The 18,920-nt window shown below is 54.8% G+C and overlaps 1 protein-coding gene across 2 annotated transcripts in view; it reads left to right on the top strand.

The window, feature by feature from the left end:
• Positions 1-321: 321 nt before the first annotated feature.
• The window catches only part of SEMA6B (semaphorin 6B), a 28,850-nt gene continuing 10,251 nt past the window's right edge, over positions 322-18,920 (top strand). Inside the window, exons 1-3 of one of the 2 annotated variants that reach the window (XM_081499665.1) lie at positions 322-652; positions 17,543-17,692; positions 17,800-17,923. In XM_081499665.1, the coding sequence (XP_081355791.1) occupies positions 17,572-17,692; positions 17,800-17,923 (245 nt within the window). In that variant the 5' untranslated portion in view covers positions 322-652; positions 17,543-17,571. Of the gene's footprint in view, positions 653-16,812; positions 16,842-17,542; positions 17,693-17,799; positions 17,924-18,920 lie in introns of those variants that run through there. The other variant, XM_081499664.1, reaches the window with a different exon arrangement.

An 18,920-nucleotide genomic window follows, 5' to 3' on the forward strand; every position in this document is an offset into this window, starting at 1 on the left:
AGGGCCGTGTAGACCCTCGGGGTTCCCTACACCGCAGTCTCCGGGTCATCTCCAGCATCTCACAGAGGGTGGATCCTGAGGATGCAGGTCGCCCAGAGTGGACCCGGGCAGTAAACTGGGGAGAGGGACGGCAATTAGACCTTCCACCCGGACCAAAGCAGTGATTTATGTTGGGTCGCTCCTCCACCGGCACCCCCGGCCCTGCCCCCAGAGCCTCGGGCCGCCCACCCGGCTCCGCCCTCCGTTCCGCGCCGCCCAAGCTCCGGGCCAGGTTTTGCGCGGCTCCCGCCCGGCTCGGTAAGGGGGGGGTTTGCCGAGGGAGGGGGGCGGAGGTGGCGGAGTCGCGAGTCGCAGCGGCGGCCGCGGCGGGCAGAGGAGATGCGGCCGCGGCGCGCCCCGGGTCCGGCCGCCGCGCAGCGACCCCCCCGGAGCCGACGCCAGCGCGCCGGGGGCCGGGGCTGAGCCCCCTCCCCCAGCGCAGCGCCGCGGGCCCGGGGGCGGGGAGAGCGCGCGCCCCCAGCCCCCCTCCCCACCCCGGGATGCCTGGCTGAGCCCGCCGGGCCGGGACAGGTGCGCGCACGGACCCCCCACCACCCGCGCCCTCCCGCCCTCGCGCTCCCTCCGGCGCACTCGCAGCGGCCGCGGCTCCGAGGTAAGCGCCCCGGGGCGTCTGCAAGAAGGGGGGCTGGGGAGACGCTATCCTGGGGGTGTCTGTCTGCACGCAGCTGGGGGCCTTAATTGTTGGCTGAGGTGGCCGGGTCAGGCGTTATGATTGGGGGGCCTGAGGACCCGGCCGCTGGGAGGAGGATGGATTGGGCCGGGGAGGGGGTCTGTGGAGCGCTACAACGGGAGGTTCTGTCGGCAACGCAACTGGGGAGGGGGCTGGATTTTCGGGGGGTCGCAGTATGGAGCGATAGAATGAGGGTCCAGTCAGAACGCTTTGAAAGGTCTGGCTTTGGGCCTGGGTCGCTGAATGAGACTCCGTAATGGGGGTGTCTAATGGCACCGCAGCTGGGGGGGCTGGATTGTTGACGGGGGGCCTGTATGTGGAGCTATGATGGGGGTTCTGTCGATACCACAGAGGGTGGAGGTTTTGTCCGTGGGGGGCGCCGTAGAAAGCACAATAACGGGGGCTCGCGGCTGCGCCGCTGGAGAACTGGATTGGGGCCCAGGTGGGGGGTGTTCAGGGCAGGCAGGGGGCCTGCTGGCTGGGGATGGGGGATGCTGTTGGGGGGCGGAGCCCTGAGCGCTAAGTCGAGGGCCACCCGGGGCCGGTGTGGTGGTCCTGGAGAAGCGAGGCCCCTCCGCCCCACTCCACGGCCCATCCGTGGCACCTTGGGCGCCCCTGAGCCCTCTCCAGCTTCACGCCCGGCCCAGAAGCAGTCCAGGGCTGGGGCCGCGGGGGAGGGGCCGTGGTGCGGGGGGAGAGAGTCAACGGGTCCGGATCACCCCCACCCCGCCGCTGCAGTGGGGGCCCATGTTTCGGGGCCCATGTTTCGGGGCCCCCCAAGAGCTGACAAAGGGACAAAGAAAGCGTCTTTCTCTCCGAGTGCGCTGGGAGGGGTGGGGGGCGCCGAATGTGGCCCCCTCCTGTGGGCACTGATTGGTCTCCAGGGAGGGGGTCGCGCACCCCCTGTCCCGCCTTAAGGTGCCCTCCGGGTTTGGGGCACCTTCTAGATGGGGCGCTGCCATAGGGCCCCCCCCCCCCCGCTCTGCTCCTGCCCTTTCCTGTAGGCACTGAAGCTAGGAGTATTTGCAAGAGTCGGGGGGTTGGGGGTGACTCCCAGACCCTCAGCCCCTCGCTGAGGTCTTTGAGATCATCCCCCTGAAGCTGTTATCCTTAACTCCGGGACTGGAGGGGAACTGGGGCTGGGGGTTAGGGGATTGGGCCCTCAAGTTTTGGGGGTCTTTTTTGAGGTTTAAGGAGGAAGAGGGGACTAATGGCTGGGGTATCAGAAGGGGCCCCAGTTTGCAAAATTACAATGCTTTATATGTTTCTGGGTTCATTCAGTTTCTCAGGGGGTACAGTGTGCTCTTCAAAATCAAAGTTCAGTACCCCTGCAGCATCCCCTTCCCTATAGACGCTGGCTAGCCCCTTCCCCACGTCCCTGTAGATATGGTGTCTTTCAAGATGAAATTTTTGGATGTAATTGAGGGATGGCTGAAACTCTGTATAGGCAGAGTATGGGGTATGGGAAAGCGGCTGGGGGGCGTGGGTGGGGTCAGGATTCTCCTGGGAGGAGGTCCTGAGCTCTTTGGGAAGGTAGCTGGGGATCCCTGTGGCCCAGAGGAGACCCCCTTGGATATCCTGCAGGTGGCAGCCCGGCAGGAGGCTCATTAAACTGTAGCATGTACTTGCTGAGCTGACCTGTTCCCCCGAACAGACAGGGAAACTGAGGCCCAGGGAGGTGGCAGGATGGGTGGAGAGGGAAGCTAGTCCCCTCCGTTGCTGGGGCTGGTAGGTAGGGTCAAGGAGGCAAGGAACCCCCATATCAGCTGAAACCCAAAATGCCAGCCCAAAGGTTTCCTTGGAAACTCCAGCCCCCCACCCCCACCCCACCAACCTGGGCAGGCCAGACATTAGACCTGGAGGATCCAATGCCCCACCCCTCTCAAAAAAAAAAAAAGCATCATAGAGAAGACCAGGGCGTGAGGAGAGGAGTACTGCTGTGTGGCCTCAGACAGGTTGCTAGCCCTCTCTGGGCTGCAATCACCCCAGAAAGTGCTCTTGGTTCTGGGACCTGAGTGGAGGGAGATGAGGCAGAGAGATGTCCTATGGAATACCCTGGGTATGTAACCTCTCCCTCTGGTTCCCACCTGCCTTCTGCCAGGGCTAAGTACCCACAGGCCTCTTGGTCCTGTCACCTCCTCTGCTTGGAGGTGAGAGGGTGTTTCCCAGTGGAGGTATTGAGTCACCAGGGAGGGACTGTTCACCTCTGTCCACTGGGGAAAGAAGGTGCTGGATACTTGGGCTGTAGGAGGCTTTGGCATCTGCATTGGCTGCCCAGGGCTTGAGCGGGGAGTTGCTGGGGTGAGCTGGGGCTGAACCAAGAAGATAGAAATCAAACTGTCCTTGCAAAGGTGACCCTGACGTCAGCTGGCAGGACAGGTAAGCTGGGTCCCCGGGGGCTGAAGGACATGCTGGTCACTGCCCATCTCCTGGGAAGGAGAGTGTCCCTAGCTGACCCCAGGGTGTGGCTGGCCCTGTCCTGTGTGCCTGGCCCTTTGCCAGGTGATGATGGGGACCCAGAGAGGACTCAGCCAGGGTCAGGACAGTTGGAAGCAGGGGAGGCTGCCTGGAGGAGGGGATACTGGCACTGGGCTTGAAGGATGTTGCCAGAAGGAGAGGGGGACACTGATTTCAGCTGGAGAGAGCGGCGGGGAAAGCCACAGAGGGGTGTGTTGGGGGACCCTTGAATGGCTGCGCTATTTTAAGGGTGGGCTACAATGAGCAATGAGTCCTGAGAGGTGGCAGGACCCGTGGATGCCAAATTGAGGAACAGGCTTTATCCTAAGGGCAGTAGGGAACCATGGAAGGCTGTAGAGCAGAGAGGGAAATGGGCCGAGTTTCAGACCCTGAGCAGATATGAGGAAGGGTAGCTGCCAGGAGGCAGTTTCCTGCAAACCCGGTGGGCTTCTCAGAGGGGTAGAGAGTCACCTGTCCAGGGAGGCAAGCAAGTGGGGTTGGGTAGCCATTTTTCCAGAATGCTGGGAAAATGTTTAGGATATAGTGATTCCAAAATTCTAAGCCATTTCAGGGACTGTGGATTCTCAGACTGATTCATCCAAGACCCAGCAGTGATTGGGGTTGACCGTGGGTGGGACCTCATTTAGCAGAAGCAGGGACATTGAGGCTCAAGACAGCCTTGCCACCTGCCCCACATCCTGTGGTCAAATTAATATCTAGGCGTCAGCTTCAGATCCCCGCGCTAGACTCCCCCGCCATTGTGATCAGTGTAGGTTTGGCTTGCAGAGCCAGGGTTTGATGTGTGGCCTGAGAGGTCTGGGCCTGAGCCACATAATTCTCTCTTATTATCACAGTCGTTCATCACCTGCCCTTGAGGGATGTCCAAACGAAGTGGCAGTCATTAGAATGTGCTAAGGAGATGACTTGGGAGGCCAAAGACACCTCGTCCATCTCTTTAGGCAGTGATACAGGGCCCCACCCCCACCCCCAGGGCCCCACCCCCACCCCCGCCACCCTTGAAGCTCCTTAACTGGCCCCAGGGTCCAAAGGTGGTAGCCCCAGGGCCTGCTGGGAGGGAAGCCCAGTCTAGTGAGGACTACATTTCCCAGGATGCATCTTGTCCCAGGCTGAGCCTGCCTTCCAAGGGCAGACCTAGGAGAGAACTTCCCAACTACAGGATCCCAGGGGGAATTGTGGGTTCGTGGGTTCTCAGGAGGGCCATGGGAGAGACTTGGTCTAAAGCAGTTGAGGAGATAAGTGACTAAACAGATGCTCCCAGCGGCTCCTTTTGCCATGCCCTGGGCAGGTGATACTGAGATCCCAGAGGAAAAAGTTTAACTCTAGTGTCTGGTTGGCCCTCAAGGGTTGTCCAGGCTCAAGGAGGGGAAATAGGCAGACACTGGCCCTCTTTGCTATGTGGGATCAGAGTTGGGGCAAAATGTGGCTAGGGAAAATTGTCTCTGCCTAGTGGGGATCAGAGAAGATGTACTGAGGAGGGACATTGCAGCTAGGACCATGATGGATATGTAGGAGTTCACCAGGCCACATGTCTTCTGATAGTTTCAGAACCTTCTCCCTTTCCTGAAGGCTGAGTCAGTGTCCCCTGGGGCAGTTGAGATAGCCCGTCTGAGTTTTTGCCCTTGAAGATTGCCACAACATCCATCTCTTCATTCACTCATTCACTCATGCCCCCTCTCTGAGCCTCGGTTTCCCCATCTGTGAGACACAGATGCTATTCTCTCTCCCTGAGGGTTGAACATTTAAACAAGAGGATGAAGACAATGCCAGGCCTGGTCCTGTTCTTTTCTTACTCTGGAAAAAGAAATTACTTTGAAAATCAGGAGCTTGTGGCCTCTGGTCCTGATCTCACTGGAGGTGTGGGGTCTTGGCTTTCATTCCATGAGCTGACAGATGAGCTCCTACTATGTGTGCCTACTATGTGCCAGGTGCTGGGTACCCAGCAATGAGCAAGGCCAAGCAGGCCCTGCCCAGCTGAGCTCACACCCAATGGGAACATGGCCACTAACTCAGGAAAGAAAGTAAATCAAATATAACAAGTGCCCTGAGGACAGTGACACTGGATGATGTTGCTGAGAGGGGTGGGGCTGTTTCAGCTGATGGTGTCAGGGAGAGTGTCTCTGAGGAGGTGACATTTGAGCTGAGACCTGGAAAATGAAAAGGAGCCCGTCTGCAGAGAACTGGAGGAAGAGCATTCCAGGCAGAGGGCACAGCCCGTGCAAAGGCCCTGGGGCAGGACCGTGCCTGGTGTTGTTAGAGGAACAGCAAGAAGGCCTGTGTGGCTGGAGCAGAGTGAGCAAAGGGGAGAGAGGGAGGAGGGAAGGGCAGGGAGGGGACAAGGAACATTGTGCAGGGCCTCTTGGGCTGTAGGGAGTACTTGAAATTTTGGAGGTGGGCACCCCAAGGGCTGTGGGCAGAGGAGGGGGTGGGAACTGCTTCAGGTGCTCATGGGTGCTGTTTGGTCACTACAGAGAGTGCAGACTGTGGGCCGCCAAAGCTGGGGGACCAGGTGGAAGGGACTCCGCTGGTCCAGGGGAGCAAGGATGGGGAACAGACAGGGTGAGGCAGTAGAGAGGAAAAGTGGGTGGATCAGAGTAGATGGTGGACTTTCTAGATGTGCAGAGGGGCTGAGAGCCCCTTTCTCTAGGGGCACGTAGCACTGTGGGCTTCCCTGGTAGCTCCTGTGGTAAAGAATCTGCCTGCAATACAGGAGACCTGGGTTCGATCCCTGGATTGGGAAGATCCCTTGGAGGAGGGCATGGCAACCCACTCTAGTATTCTTGCCTGGAGAATCCCCATGGACAGAGGAGCCTGGCGGGCTGCAGTCCATGGGGTCTCAACAAATCGGACACGACTGAGTAACTAAATACAGCACGGCACGTAGCGCTGTGGTTAAGAGTGTGATATCGGGACCATATGCTGCTGCTGCTAAGTAGCTTCAGTCGTGTCCGACTCTGTGCGACCCCATAGACAGCAGCCCACCAGGCTCCGCTGTCCCTGGGATTCTCCAGGCAAGAACACTGGAGTGGGTTGCCATTTCCTTCTCCAATGCATGAAAGTGAAAAGTGAAAGGGAAGACGCTCAGTCGTGTCCGACTCTTTGCGACCCCATGGCCTGCAGCCTACCAAGCTCCTCCGTCCATGGGATTTTCCAGGCAAGAGTACTGGAGTGGGTTGCCATTGCCTTCTCCAGGGACCATATGGGCTAGGTTCAAAACCCACTCTGGCCATTTTGTAGCTGTGCAGCCTTGGGCATATTACCTGCCTGCTCTGGGCCATCTAAATTTCCTCACCTGTAAAATGGTGAGGAAAGCCCTCCTACCTACCCCATCAGTACTTTCTGCAAAGCCCGTTGCACAGAACTTGGGACACAATAGGTGCTCCAAAAATGTTTGCTATTGCTCCCCTTCGAATGTCTAAGCCCCAGGGTCTGGAAGAAATGAGGCTCAGATTGAGCTGGCAAATTCCCCGAGGTCACTTAGCAAAATGGGGGCTCCTGTCCCTCACTGTCTTGCTCTGTTGATGCACAGTTTTCAATCCCCACCCCCCCAGAACCCATGTCACTCTGCCAGCATCTCCACCATTCCTGAGCCCTGAACTCACCATGACTTGTGGTCCACTGTGACCCCCAGGCCTTCCCCCAGGACCTATTTCCCGCCTTTATCTTCTTCAGGTTCATTCGCCAGGTCTTCCATTCCCAGCAGCACTTGGCATGGTCCCATCTCTTGCCCACCATCACTCAGCGGTGTTCCCCCTCCAGACCTGCCTTTCCGGTCCCATCTCAGTTGGGGATCCCTGGGGCCTCCCAGACAGGGCCTCTAGGGAAGGGTAGTGACTGGAGGACTTTGGGGTTGGGAGAATCAGCCTGGGGGAGAAGAGGGCTCCCAGAACCCCAAGTGAGGGGGGCCAGGCTCGCTATCTTCTCTTCCAGATTGAGGGCCCCAAGGGCAGTGACCAGATCTGTTTGTTCTCCCTACAGTGGAGCCCCTTAGAGCGACTCTTACTCCCCTCTCTCCCCTAAAATTGGAACCCAAGAACAGGACCTGACTTTTCTGTTTCATCCAAACTGGGATTGACACCAGGGTCTGTTTGCCCCCAGGCTGGCTCCGAGCCCCCATCTGTGGGTTCCTGATCCCAAATCCACAGCCCGTCTTGAATTCCCTAGGATCCCTAGCCTCCTTGAGTGGCCCCCTCCCAGGCCCCCTAATTACCTGCTGGGTATAAATGACATTTTAATCTCCTCAGAATGGTTGCCGCCTCCCCGAGAAAGCAGCCCCCCCTTCCCCATTCCTAATTACAAGTTGCTGCTTCCGATTTGCCTCCTGGAGGCCCAATTTCCAAACAGTGATTAAAATTAATTACCCAGGAGCCCCCCCTCTGTCTGGGCCTGGAGCCCTAAGGACCTATCTGTGTCCCCCTCATGAGGTCCCGCCTCTGCCACCCGGTCTCCCCTGCCTCCGGCTCCCTGAGTGGCCTGGGACAAGGGCAGCCTCTCTCTGGGTCTCTGCTCACTTATCTGCAAAAAGTACACTTAGACTGTGCAGCCTTGTGTGACAGATGGTACATCGTGGGCGCTCAGGAAATGTCAGCAAGAGGCGGTAGAGCCACGTGGCCTGGGTTCAAATCCCGACTCTACCCTTCTGTGCTGTGTGACCTTGGCCAAGTGTCTTAACCTCTCTGAGCTTTGTTTTTTTCCTCTGTAAAATGGTATAATGATGCTGCCTCATAGAGTTGGCATGGGTAGGAATTGTGTTCAGACCTTTGAAGGGCTTGGCCCAGCAGCTGGCACACAGTAGGGGCTTCGTCAAATCTTACTTTAAGAGACTTCCCTAGCAGCCCATTGGTTAAGGCTCTGAACTGCCAATGCAGGGGCCTCAGGTTCAACTCCTGGTCAAGAAACTAAGATCCCCCCTGCCATAGGGCATGGCCAAAAGATATAATAATAATTTTTTTAATTAAAAAATTTTTTTTTAATTTAAAATCTTAGCTTAAATCCCTGCTCTGCTAGGCTGCTATATTGTGTACCAGGAAGATAGCTCAGGTACTCTAAACACATCTTCTTTAAGGAGATGCTCAGCATTAATTGGGCACCTACTGCATGCCTGATTCTGTGCATGGTCCTGGTCAGGGTTGAATCCCTGGCTATGCTGGCACACAGTAAGTGCTCAGGAAGTCTGGAATCAACAGATCTGTGTAGCTCTTTCATAAATAGGGACTGTCTGTGGGACATTCATTCAGCCAGTGTTTGCTGAGCACCTACTGTGCACTAGACCCCCGTCCCCTGGGGAGTCTTATGTTCTCATCCCCGCTTTACAGAGGCAGAAGCAAAACCAGAGAGGGGAAGATGTAACCCTAGGCTGCACAGCCGTCCAGAGCACCTATTATGTGTGGCTTATTCACCCCTCATGATAATCCTTTGGGGATGGTTATCATGCTCTGTTCTCTGATGGGGAAACTGAGACTCGGGGAACCCAGAACACAGGGAGGAGGGCTGAGGACGAAGGGGCTGCACCGCCGCCTCCTGGGCTGGGGAGAGGTGAGTTAACGGATGTGGAGTGAGCACTGGGGGTGTAACGGGTCCTCTCTCCTCAGCGCCCCCGTGGCCCAGGCCCCAGGGGACTCCCTCTGGCCGCTTTGCCAAGTTCCTAGACAGCCCCGGAGCCCGGCTGGGCTGCGCCGGGGGGCGACAGAGGCAGCTGGAGGAGGCAGCTGTAAGGGGAGCCGGTAACTAGACCTGGACGGTGCAGGGGCCCGGCTGCCTGGCCGGGTTACTCGATCCCCCAGGGGACGCTGGGCCCCGGAGCTGGAATCCTGGGGCTGCAGGGCTGACAGGAGCTCTTTCTATGGAGCTGGAGACAAGCATCCCGCCCCCATCCTTGCCGCAGCAGATGGAGAAACAGTGGCTCTGAGCCCAGCCTGGGGGTCACTGAGTCACCTGCTGTGGTATAGAGAGGCCCAGAGAGGGTGAGTTGCTGGCTCAAGGTCACCCAGCAAGGTCATTTCACAGAGAGCAAACATGAGTGCCAAGTGCCTTATTTTACAGATGAGAAAATTCAGGCTTCAGGTCTTGTCCAGGGGTCCTCTCTTAAGCTATGGCTGGCTCCCCACCTGCCAGCATCTTCTTGCCATGCCTTTAAGGGTTCCAGCCTCCAGGTTTTTGTCTTTTTGGTTTCCACTGACCACTGGCCAAGCAGCCCCTTTGCCAAGACTCTCCTATCATTCTCTGCATCTGGCACACAAGTGGCACTGAATTGCTCATCCAATGAGTGAATGAATACCTTGCAATTTGGGGTGCAGAAAGCCAGAGCTGGCCACAGATGCTTCCAAGTTGGTGAGGTTGGGCGAAGCCAAGGGTAAGGTTGAAAGTAGAACTTCCTTGCTAAGGCAGAGAGCTTAGGGTACTCCTCCCTATGCGCTGGCTTATTCCAGTGGACCTTGTGGCTAGATGCTCCAGCATGGAATTGGAACACAGAATGGAATTGGATATTAAAAAAAAAATTCTTAGAAGCTTTATTTTATTTTTGGCCATGCCACGTGGCTTGCAAGATCTTATTTTCCCGACCAGGGATTGAACCCATGCCCCCTGCCATGGCATCTCTGAGTCTTAACCACTGGGCCACTAGGGAATTCCCTGGATATTTTTGCATAATAGCTACAACATGATGATAATAATAACTGATGCCCACTCTGAGCTTACTAAGTGCCAGTCCCTAGCTCCGCCCTTTATCTCCAGCTGGGCTGTCAAAATGGCCACTGGCCACATATGACTCGGAACCACGTGTGGCCAGTCCCAGTCCAGGTGTGCCATAAATATACAACACATCCTGGATTCCAAAGATTAAGTACCAGAAGCAGAATTTAGAATGTCTCATTAATCATCTGTACGTTGATTACAGGTGGAAATAACAAGACTTGGGATCTATTGGGTTAAATGAAACATATTATTAAAATGAATTACACCTTTTGAATGTGGCCGCTAGGAAATTCAAAACCGCACGTATGTGCACATGGTTTTCTGTAGGACAGTCTGTTCTAGATCATGTCTCTGCATCCTCCTAGCAGTGTTTTAGGGTCAGATTTATAGTCCCTGGTGGTTTTAGATGGAGACACCAAGGCTGAGACAGGGGGAGTGACCCCTGGAGGTCTGGAGGCTCCAGAGGCAGAGAGCAAATTTGAATCTGCACCACAGATTCTAGAGACTAAGTGGCCACCCTGGGGCTCTTTGGCTGGCAGCATTGTCTGTCCATCCTTCCTCATCCCCAGCCTCAGTTTCCCCAAGCCTCCAGCAGGATTGGACTGATCATGTGGGGAAGGTGGGTAGACACAGGCTTGGCCAGCCTGCTATCCGCAGTTAACTGGGGTCCTTGGAAACATTTCACAGCCAGAAAGCCAGCAATAGGGGGGTGCAGGCAGCAGGTTCAGCAGGGGTGCCCAGTTTACAGACTCTGACACGCTTATAGACATGTGTATACACGTGCAGACGGTCCACCCCTGCTGGGGCACACGCATGTGCAGTGGTTGCATCTGTGGATATGTGTGAATACGCAGACATTGGGACCTGTGGATATTCACGGGGGGGATCCACTCACCTGTGGACACACATGTGTGGTGTGGGGGTGATGCGCAAAGGTGAGCCAGGGAGGGGTTCAGATCTGGGTTCAACTTTGAATTCTGACACTTAGTTCATTCCTTATATCAAGCCATTATTGAGTACCAGCTGTGTACCAGACCCTGTGGGTACTTGTCTTTGGCCAAGATGCACCCGGGCCTGCCCTCATGGGGCTCCTAGTCCAGGAAAACAGTTGGGCTCTGAACAGGCTGTTCCGTAGGTGATTATTTCAGCTGGTGAGATCTGTGAATAAGCTCAGCTGCTCAGGATTCTTCTGCCCAAAAATGCACACTCTGGGACTTCCCTGGTGGTCCAGTGGCTAAGACTCTTTACTCCCAATGCAGGAGGCCTGGGTTCTATCCCTGGTCAGGGAACTAGATCCCACATGTCACAACTAAGAGTTTTCATGCCGCAGCTAAAAATCCCACATGCTGCAACTAATTAATAATATAGAAACAAGATCTAAAATGCAGGCTCTCCTTGGGCAGGTCTAGGATAAACACAAAACTCAGCTTTTCTAACCACCCCAAGTGAGGCTGCTGCCTCTGCTGGTGCAAGGACCATATCTGGAGTAACAGAGTGTCTAGAGGAGCCTTTGAGAGTGTGATACTGTGGAGGTGGGTTCATGGGGAGGGGAGAGGCTGCTGGAGTCCAGTGGGTGAGGGTGGAGACATGAGATAAGGAGGGAGCCATTCCTAAAGGAACTCAGTCCTGAATAGTCATTGGAAGGACTGATGCTGAAGCTGAAACTCCAATACTTTGGCCACCTGATACAAAGAACTGACTCAGGTCTTCGAAAAGACCCTGATGCTGGGAAAGATTGAGGGTAGGAGCAGAAGGGGACAACAGAGGATAAAATGGTTGGATGGCATCACTGACTTGATGGACATGAGTTTGAGCAAACTCCGGGAGTTGGTGATGAACAGGGTAGCCTGGCATGCTGCAACCCATAGGGTTGCGAAGAATTAGACATGACTGAACGACTGAACTAAACTGAACTGATGTGTGTATCTGAGAGAAGAGGCTTTCTCGAGTGAGGAACAGCCAGTGCAAAGGCCCTGGGGCAGGGCCAGGCCAGGTGTGTTGGAGGAACAGGGAGGAGGCCTATGTGGTTGGAGCACAGTGGGGAGGGTAGAAAAAAGGAAGAGGGAAGAACAGGGAGAAGATGAGGGAGATCCCGTGAAGTCTAGTGGGCCACCAAGAAAAACTTGGATTTTTACTGGGAGGGATGTGTGAGGCCCCAGGAGTGTGGACAGAGGAGGGGCGGAGCCTGATTCAATTGCTAATGGGTGCCCTTTAGGGGTTGCTGTGGTGGAGGACAGACTGTAGGGATTACCTGCGGGAGTTGGGGTCTGGCTGGAGGAAACTGTGGGGTCCAGGCAGGAGATGTTGGGAGCTGACCAGAGAACAGACTAGAGAGGGGTGAAAATTCAGGATGAATTTGGCAGACCCCACAGTACTTGCTGGCATTAGGTGTGAGCATGAGAGAATGGGGTGGGGGGCAGTGTTGGAGGGAGTTTGGAGTGACTCCCAGGTGTGGCCTGAGCCATCAGTGAAGACAGGGAACCTGTCAGTCAATAAATCAGTTACATCTATGTTCCAGTGAAAATCCTAACAGGTTTTATGTTGTTTGTTTTAGAACTTACCAGCTGATCCTGAAATTTATGCTGAACTGCTGGGGGTGGGGCAGGGAGAGAGTAGCTCAGACACCCTGGCCAGGTGGGAAAAATTTTTCAGAAGGAAATTCAAATCTATGATGAAGGTATACAAGCTAAGGCCATATGGTACCTGAAAAGGTGGATGGGAGGGTGAAGCAGGTGGCCTGGAGGGGATTTCCATACCTGCCTCAGTTTCCTCATCTGTACAATGGGACTGTGCCAAGACTTGGAGTGATGGAGGTTGGGCAGAGAGGTGGTGTCACAGTACATGCAAGCCCTCCTGGGGGGTGATCTCTGTCTCTTTGACCGTCCCTCCCATCCCCATGGGCATAAATGCACGTTCTCAAGGCTGCAGGCAGGCAGACACGTAGGTGCATAGGTAGCCTGCACACCATGGGTTGCACATGCCACCCACGTGGCTCCTCCCGCCTGGTCCTGGGGGAGGTCCTGCTCCCAGTGGCCAGGTGCCGGGGCAGGTAGTGGGGCCGCTTCCGGGCAGGCAGGCGCCAGGTGGCTGCTGGTAGAGATGCCTCAAGTTTCATGGAGAGAAGCAGATGGTCTTGGGGGTGGTGAGGGAGGTGCTGAGGCCTCCAATAACCCCAGGTCAGGGGGGTAAACTGAGGCCAGGTGCAGTGGGTTGACCTGAAGTGACCCAGACTCCCACAAAACAGCATGTGGGGTTTGGTTCTGCATGATCATCAAACTAACACATGTCAATTAAGTGGGTTTCAGGGACTTCGCTGGTGACCCCGTGGTTAAGAATCCACCTTCCAATGCAGGGGACACAGGTTCGATCTCTAATCCGGGAGGTAAGATCCCACACACTGTGCAGCCAAAAACAAAAAAAGGAAAAGAAAACTGAGTGGATTTCAATCTTGGCTCCACCATTTCCATTTGGTTGTGACTTCACCTCTCTGTGCCTCAGTTTCCCCATCAGTGTAAGGGGCGTATTAACAGCACCCACTTATGGGATGTGTTGTGTGGATCAAATGAGTTCATTTAAGTCCTTAGAATGGTTCCTGGCCCATAGCAAGTGCTTGGTGTTTGCTATTTTTACCATTTATTGAGCTTGTACTGTATGCCAGGTCTTGTGTTGGGTGGTGGGGATACACTGGTGGCCAAGACAGACTCAGCCCCACTGTCCATGTGGGGCTCAGAGTCCAGTGGAAAGGTGAACAGTTAGCCAGGTGTTTAGAAGATGGGGTGAGCAGGGTACTCACTGGGGATACACAGGCAGGCAGGAGGCTGGAGGAAGTCAATCCGGGCTGATCTGGGAAGTCTTCCTGGAGGAGGTGTTAAGGTGACGAACATGTTCATCAGGTTACTAGGAGCAGGAGCCAGGTGTTCCAGGCAGAGAGAACAGCACATGCAGATGCTCAGAGGTGGAGAGGGAAGGGAGGAGATGTCATTTCAAGGGCACAGCCATAGAAAGCTTTAGAGCATAAGTTCTCAGCTGGGGGTGGGATCACCCTCCCCCAGGGGAGACTGGGTGATGTCTGGGGATGTTTTTGGTTGTCACCATTGAGGGATGCTCCTGGCATTGAGTGGGTTGGGGCCAGGGATGCCTCTGGCACAATGCCCAGGACAGCCCCCACCAGAGAATGATCTGGTCTCAAATGTCAGCAGTGCTGAAGGGGAGAGACCCTGTTTTAGAGCAGGATAGAAACAAGCGAGATTTGAGTTCTAGAAAGATTCCTTTGCTACCTTGAGGAGGATACTGAAGGGTTGGGACTGGAGGCCAGGGGACCAGTTAGAGGGTGGGAGTTGGGCCTTGGGGCGATCAGGGTGGAGGAAGGGACTGGGAGACCAACACCTTGGTCTTTGGCTCAAGGACAATGAAGCCATCCCTAAGTCAGGGATCTGGTGAGAGAAGCAGGTTTGAGGCAAGAAAAGCCCAGTTTGTGTTGCAGGGGTCCCAGGGGAGTTCTGAGTGGCTGGGGGCAGCTGTGGACAGAGGGATGACAGGAACATCCTTCGAGCCCCAAGTGGCTGCATGACAAAGTTACAAAAGCCAGGAGAAAAAATGAGCTGTGAGGTCCCATCCTGACCTCAGCCTGCCTGTCTGTGAACTGGGTGTTAAATAACCGCTGGCCTCTGGGACTCCCCCAGATATCCAGCAGTTAAGACTCTGTGCTTCCAATGCAGGGGACAAGGGTTTGATCCCTGGTCAGGGAACTAAGATCCCACATGCTGTGCAATGCAACCAAAAAATTTTTTTAAAAAGTAACTGCTGGCTTCACCTGGTTGAAGGGTGAGGGAATGGGTGGTTATTAATTTTGTCATGACTGTTCAAATGCTCGACTCCTAGGAGCAAAATCCTGGAGCCAGAGAGAGCCCTGTGGTCAGTCCTCACTGGTGGGTCATGGCTGCCGAATCAGCCCCTCAGTTCCCCCATCTGCAAAAATGGGTTGAATGTTATACCAACCCTGATAGAGCCCTTGGGGTTACCATGAAGGAATTCCTGGAAACCGCCCAGCTTGGCCTCTGATACTTTTAATATACCAGTGGCAACAACAATCATAATAATAATTAGCATTTTCTGAGCACCTACAGCATTTCTAGGCTCTGTGCTAACACCCACTACAGGCCTGTGAGGTCAATGCTGTTACCATGCCCATTTCACAGATGAGGAAACAGGCCCGGAGAGGTGGAGTGACATGTCCAAGTCACAGAGCATGTACAGAGCAGAGCTGGGACTTGAACCCTTATGACCTTGGAGCTACGCCACTCATCAAAGTGCTGCATGGCCCGTGAGTGGAAGCTGCTGTCTTAAAGTTTCTGAAGTTAAATACAATTCCGATAAAAAATGGGATAAAAGGCCCAGAGCACTGCCTTACACCTCTTGCGATGGCTACTATCAAAAAGCAGAAAGTAGTGTTGGCAAGAGAAATTGGAACACATGGGTGATGCTGGTGGGAATATAATATGGTGCAGACACGGTGAAGAGCTTGGCGGTTCCTCCAGAAGTTAAACATAGAGTCACCATACGATCCAGCAATTCCACTCCTACATAGACACCCAAAAGAAATGAACGCAGGGTTTCAAAGAAATGTTTGCACACCCATGTTCATAGCTGTTCATAACAGCCCAAAGGTGGAAGCAGCCCCATTGTCCATCGACAGGTAAATGTGTAAATCAAATGTGGTCCATCCACAGTGTGGAATATCACTCAGCCTTAAAAAGGAAGAATAGTCTGACACTTGATACAGCCAGGATGCACCCTGAGGATGTGATGCTCAATGAGGGAAGCCAGATGCAGAAGGACAAATACTGTCTGGTTCCACTCACAGGAGGTCCCTAGAGACAGATCCGCAGATACAGGAAGTAGATGGTGGGGCCAGGGGCTAGGGGAGGGGACGGTGAGCCTGTTTCATGGGGACAGAGTTTCAGTTTGGGAAGATGAGAAAATTCTGGAGGTGGGTGGTAGGATGGTTGCACGACAATGTGAATGTATTTAATGCCACTTAAGATGGCAAATTTTATGTTATGTATATTTTGGTGGTGTTGTTTAGTCACTAAGTCGTATTTGACTCTTTGTGACCCCACGGACTGTAGCCCTCCAGGCTCCTCTGTCCATGGAATTTCCCAGGCAAGAATACTGGAGTGGGTTGCCATCTCCTTCTCCAGGGGATCTTCCCAACCTTGGGATCGAACTGTTCCTCTCCTGCATTGGCATACTTCTGCATTGGTTAAATGATCCCATCCTGCATTGGTTCTTTACCACTGAGCCACTAGGGAAGCCCCTATGTACATTGGACCACAATATTAAAATGTTAAAACAAAGAAGAAGAAGAAGGCCCAGAGCAGACAGAACACCACAGAGGCTGAGGCTGAGGTGTCCTCGCGGTGTTGTGGGGAGGAGATTTTCGGGATGGGGTGGACAGTTGCGGTCTGGCCGTGGAGTTGGGGGCCTTGAACAGCAGTGTTGGTGGCCCGACTACGGGGTCACTGGGAGACTCGGGCAGTTGTGGAGCAGGGGAGGAGCCCGGGCAGGAAACTCTGAAGGAAGCAGAGCCAGGTCCGCACGCACATGGGATCCCGGCGTCGGCTGAGTCACAAATCCTGGAAGCTCAGGGTCAGAGAGGAAACACTGCCGGCCCACGCAAGGCCTTCCTGTTTTTTGGCCCTGAATCCTCAGAGGCAGGCGCTACAGGGCCAAAGTTCCCAGCTCATGTCCACCTCCACCGATTCGGAATCCTCACGCCCCCAGGGCCCGGACATGGCTGGGAGATGTACCCGCTGCTCAGGTGGGGAAACTGAGGCTCAGAGCTAGCTCAGGACTTCACAGGAGGACAAGGCTTCGGGTGTCTTCCTGGGGCCTCCGGACGGCGCCCCTTCTGAAAGGGGCATGGAGGGCTGGGTTCCAGAGGGTGAGTTCTGTTTACACCATCAACCAGAGCATCACTCGGGTGGGGGAGGGATCTCCACACACCTGGGGCAGGAAGCAGCCTCCCCCACAACCCCTCCTAGAGGTGGTGAGGCTCCTGTCACAGAAGTATGTCAGCAGAGGACCGAAAGGCTGGACTCAGAAGGAAGTCGGGCTCACTGCGGCCTCTGAGGTCCCCAGCCAGCTGGAATATTCTGCAGTTCCAAAGTTCTGCAGTTCCCAGATTGTGGTTTATAAAATTCCTAGGGCTTTTGAATTTTTTTTTCTTTCTTTTTTTTTTTTTGAGAGTTTTCTTTTAAGATTTTTGTATTTTAATTCTAAGAATTCTTTAAACGTGTCTTTAGATTGAATTTTTTAATACATATATGTTTTGAAATGTGTGTTATTATTCATTTTTAACTTAAAATCATTTAATTTTTAAATTAGTCTCATGATTAATTTTTTGTTAGGAACCGTTTCCTGAACTTTAGCTTTAAAATATGGTCAGAAAGTTGTTCTGGTAATTAGTAAGTGCTGATATTATTATTGCTAATGCCATGATTGTTGTTATTTTTAAATTATTACCCCAATGGGAAAGTTTTCTGGGACTTGAAGGTCCCGGACGCCGTGACTCTCGCGCTCCCTCTGCTGGCAGCAATCGGGACTTCAAGCCACACGGCTCACCGCCCCGCCCCTCGGTCGCAGGTGTCACCTCCTGTCACCCTGACCTCGCCATGCGGACCCCGCGAGGGCCCCCTTCCCGTCCGGCCCTACTGCTCCTGCTGCTGCTCCTGGGAGGCGCCCACGGCCTCTTCCCCGAGGAGCCGCCGCCGCTCAGCGTGGCCCCCAGGGACTGTGAGTGTGGAGTCTTGCGGTGGGGGAGGGAGTCCCTGTCCCCCAGGGTCTCACCAGGCCAGACACACCCTGGCCCTGGATCACATCCTTCCTCTGCCCTCCCTCAGACCTGAATCACTATCCCGTGTTCGTGGGCAGTGGGCCAGGACGCCTGACCCCCTCAGAAGACGCTGATGACCTCAACATCCAGCGAGTTCTACGAGTCAATAGAACGCTGTTCATCGGGGACAGGTAGGAGAAACTGCCGGGCAGTGTGCAGTGGGTGAGGTGTGGGGAGCAGGGGGTAGCATTTTAGGAAGGTTTGTGGGATACGGCCTGTAGTTCGGCTGGAATGTGAATGTGTGTCCCTGGGGTGGGAATTTCAAGTGTTGAACTCGGTGTGGTTGAAGCCCAGAGCCCGCTTATAGTGTGTTACCAAGTGGGCACAGCTGTCTGGTCAAAATTTACTGGGTGCTAGAGCGGGTGCTGTGGCGAAGGCAATGGCAACCCACTCCAGTACTCTTGCCTGGAAAATCCCATGGACAGAGGAGCCTGGTGGGCAGCAGTCCATGGGGTCGCGAAGAGTCGGACACGACTGAGCGACTTCACTTTCACTTTTCACTTTCATGCATTGGAGAAGGAAATGGCAACCCACTCCAGTGTTCTTGCCTGGAGAATCCCAGGGACGGGGGAGCCTGGTAGGCTGCCGTCTTTGGGGTTGCACAGAGTCGGACACGACTGAAGCGACTTAGCAGCAGCAGAGCGGGTGCTGAAGTGGCATCAAGGGCTTCTCTGAGAAGGTGACGTTTGAGTTGAGTCCTGAAGGATGAGGAGCCAGCTGTGAGGAAATCTGAGGGAGAGAGAGAAGTCAGGGCAGAGGACATAGCCCATGCAAAGGTCCTGGGGCAGGACTGTGTCTCCTATGGTGAAGGGACAGTGAAGAGGCCCAAATGTCTGGAGCAGGGGGAGAGAGAGAGGAGGGGAGGGCAGGGAGAGGATAGGGCAGGTCGTGCAGGGCCTTGTGGGCTGCGAGGAGGACTCAGGCTTTTACCCCAAGGGAGACGGGACCCGAGAGGGCTGTGCAGAGGGGGCGGGGCCTGACTCAGGTGCTCACAGGTGCCCTCTAGTGACTGCTGTGAGGAGAGCCGACTGTGGGGGAGAACGTGGACCCCAGTCGGGTGCTCACTCACACTCGCTCTCCGCTCCCCGGGGCTGCTGCGGGGAAGACAGGCTGTGCCTGTGCCAGTGA

Source organism: Giraffa tippelskirchi, chromosome 6 (genome assembly GCF_054371585.1).
Source record: "Giraffa tippelskirchi isolate mGirTip1 chromosome 6, T2T-mGirTip1v1.2.pri, whole genome shotgun sequence".
In the NCBI taxonomy this organism is placed as follows: domain Eukaryota; kingdom Metazoa; phylum Chordata; class Mammalia; order Artiodactyla; family Giraffidae; genus Giraffa; species Giraffa tippelskirchi.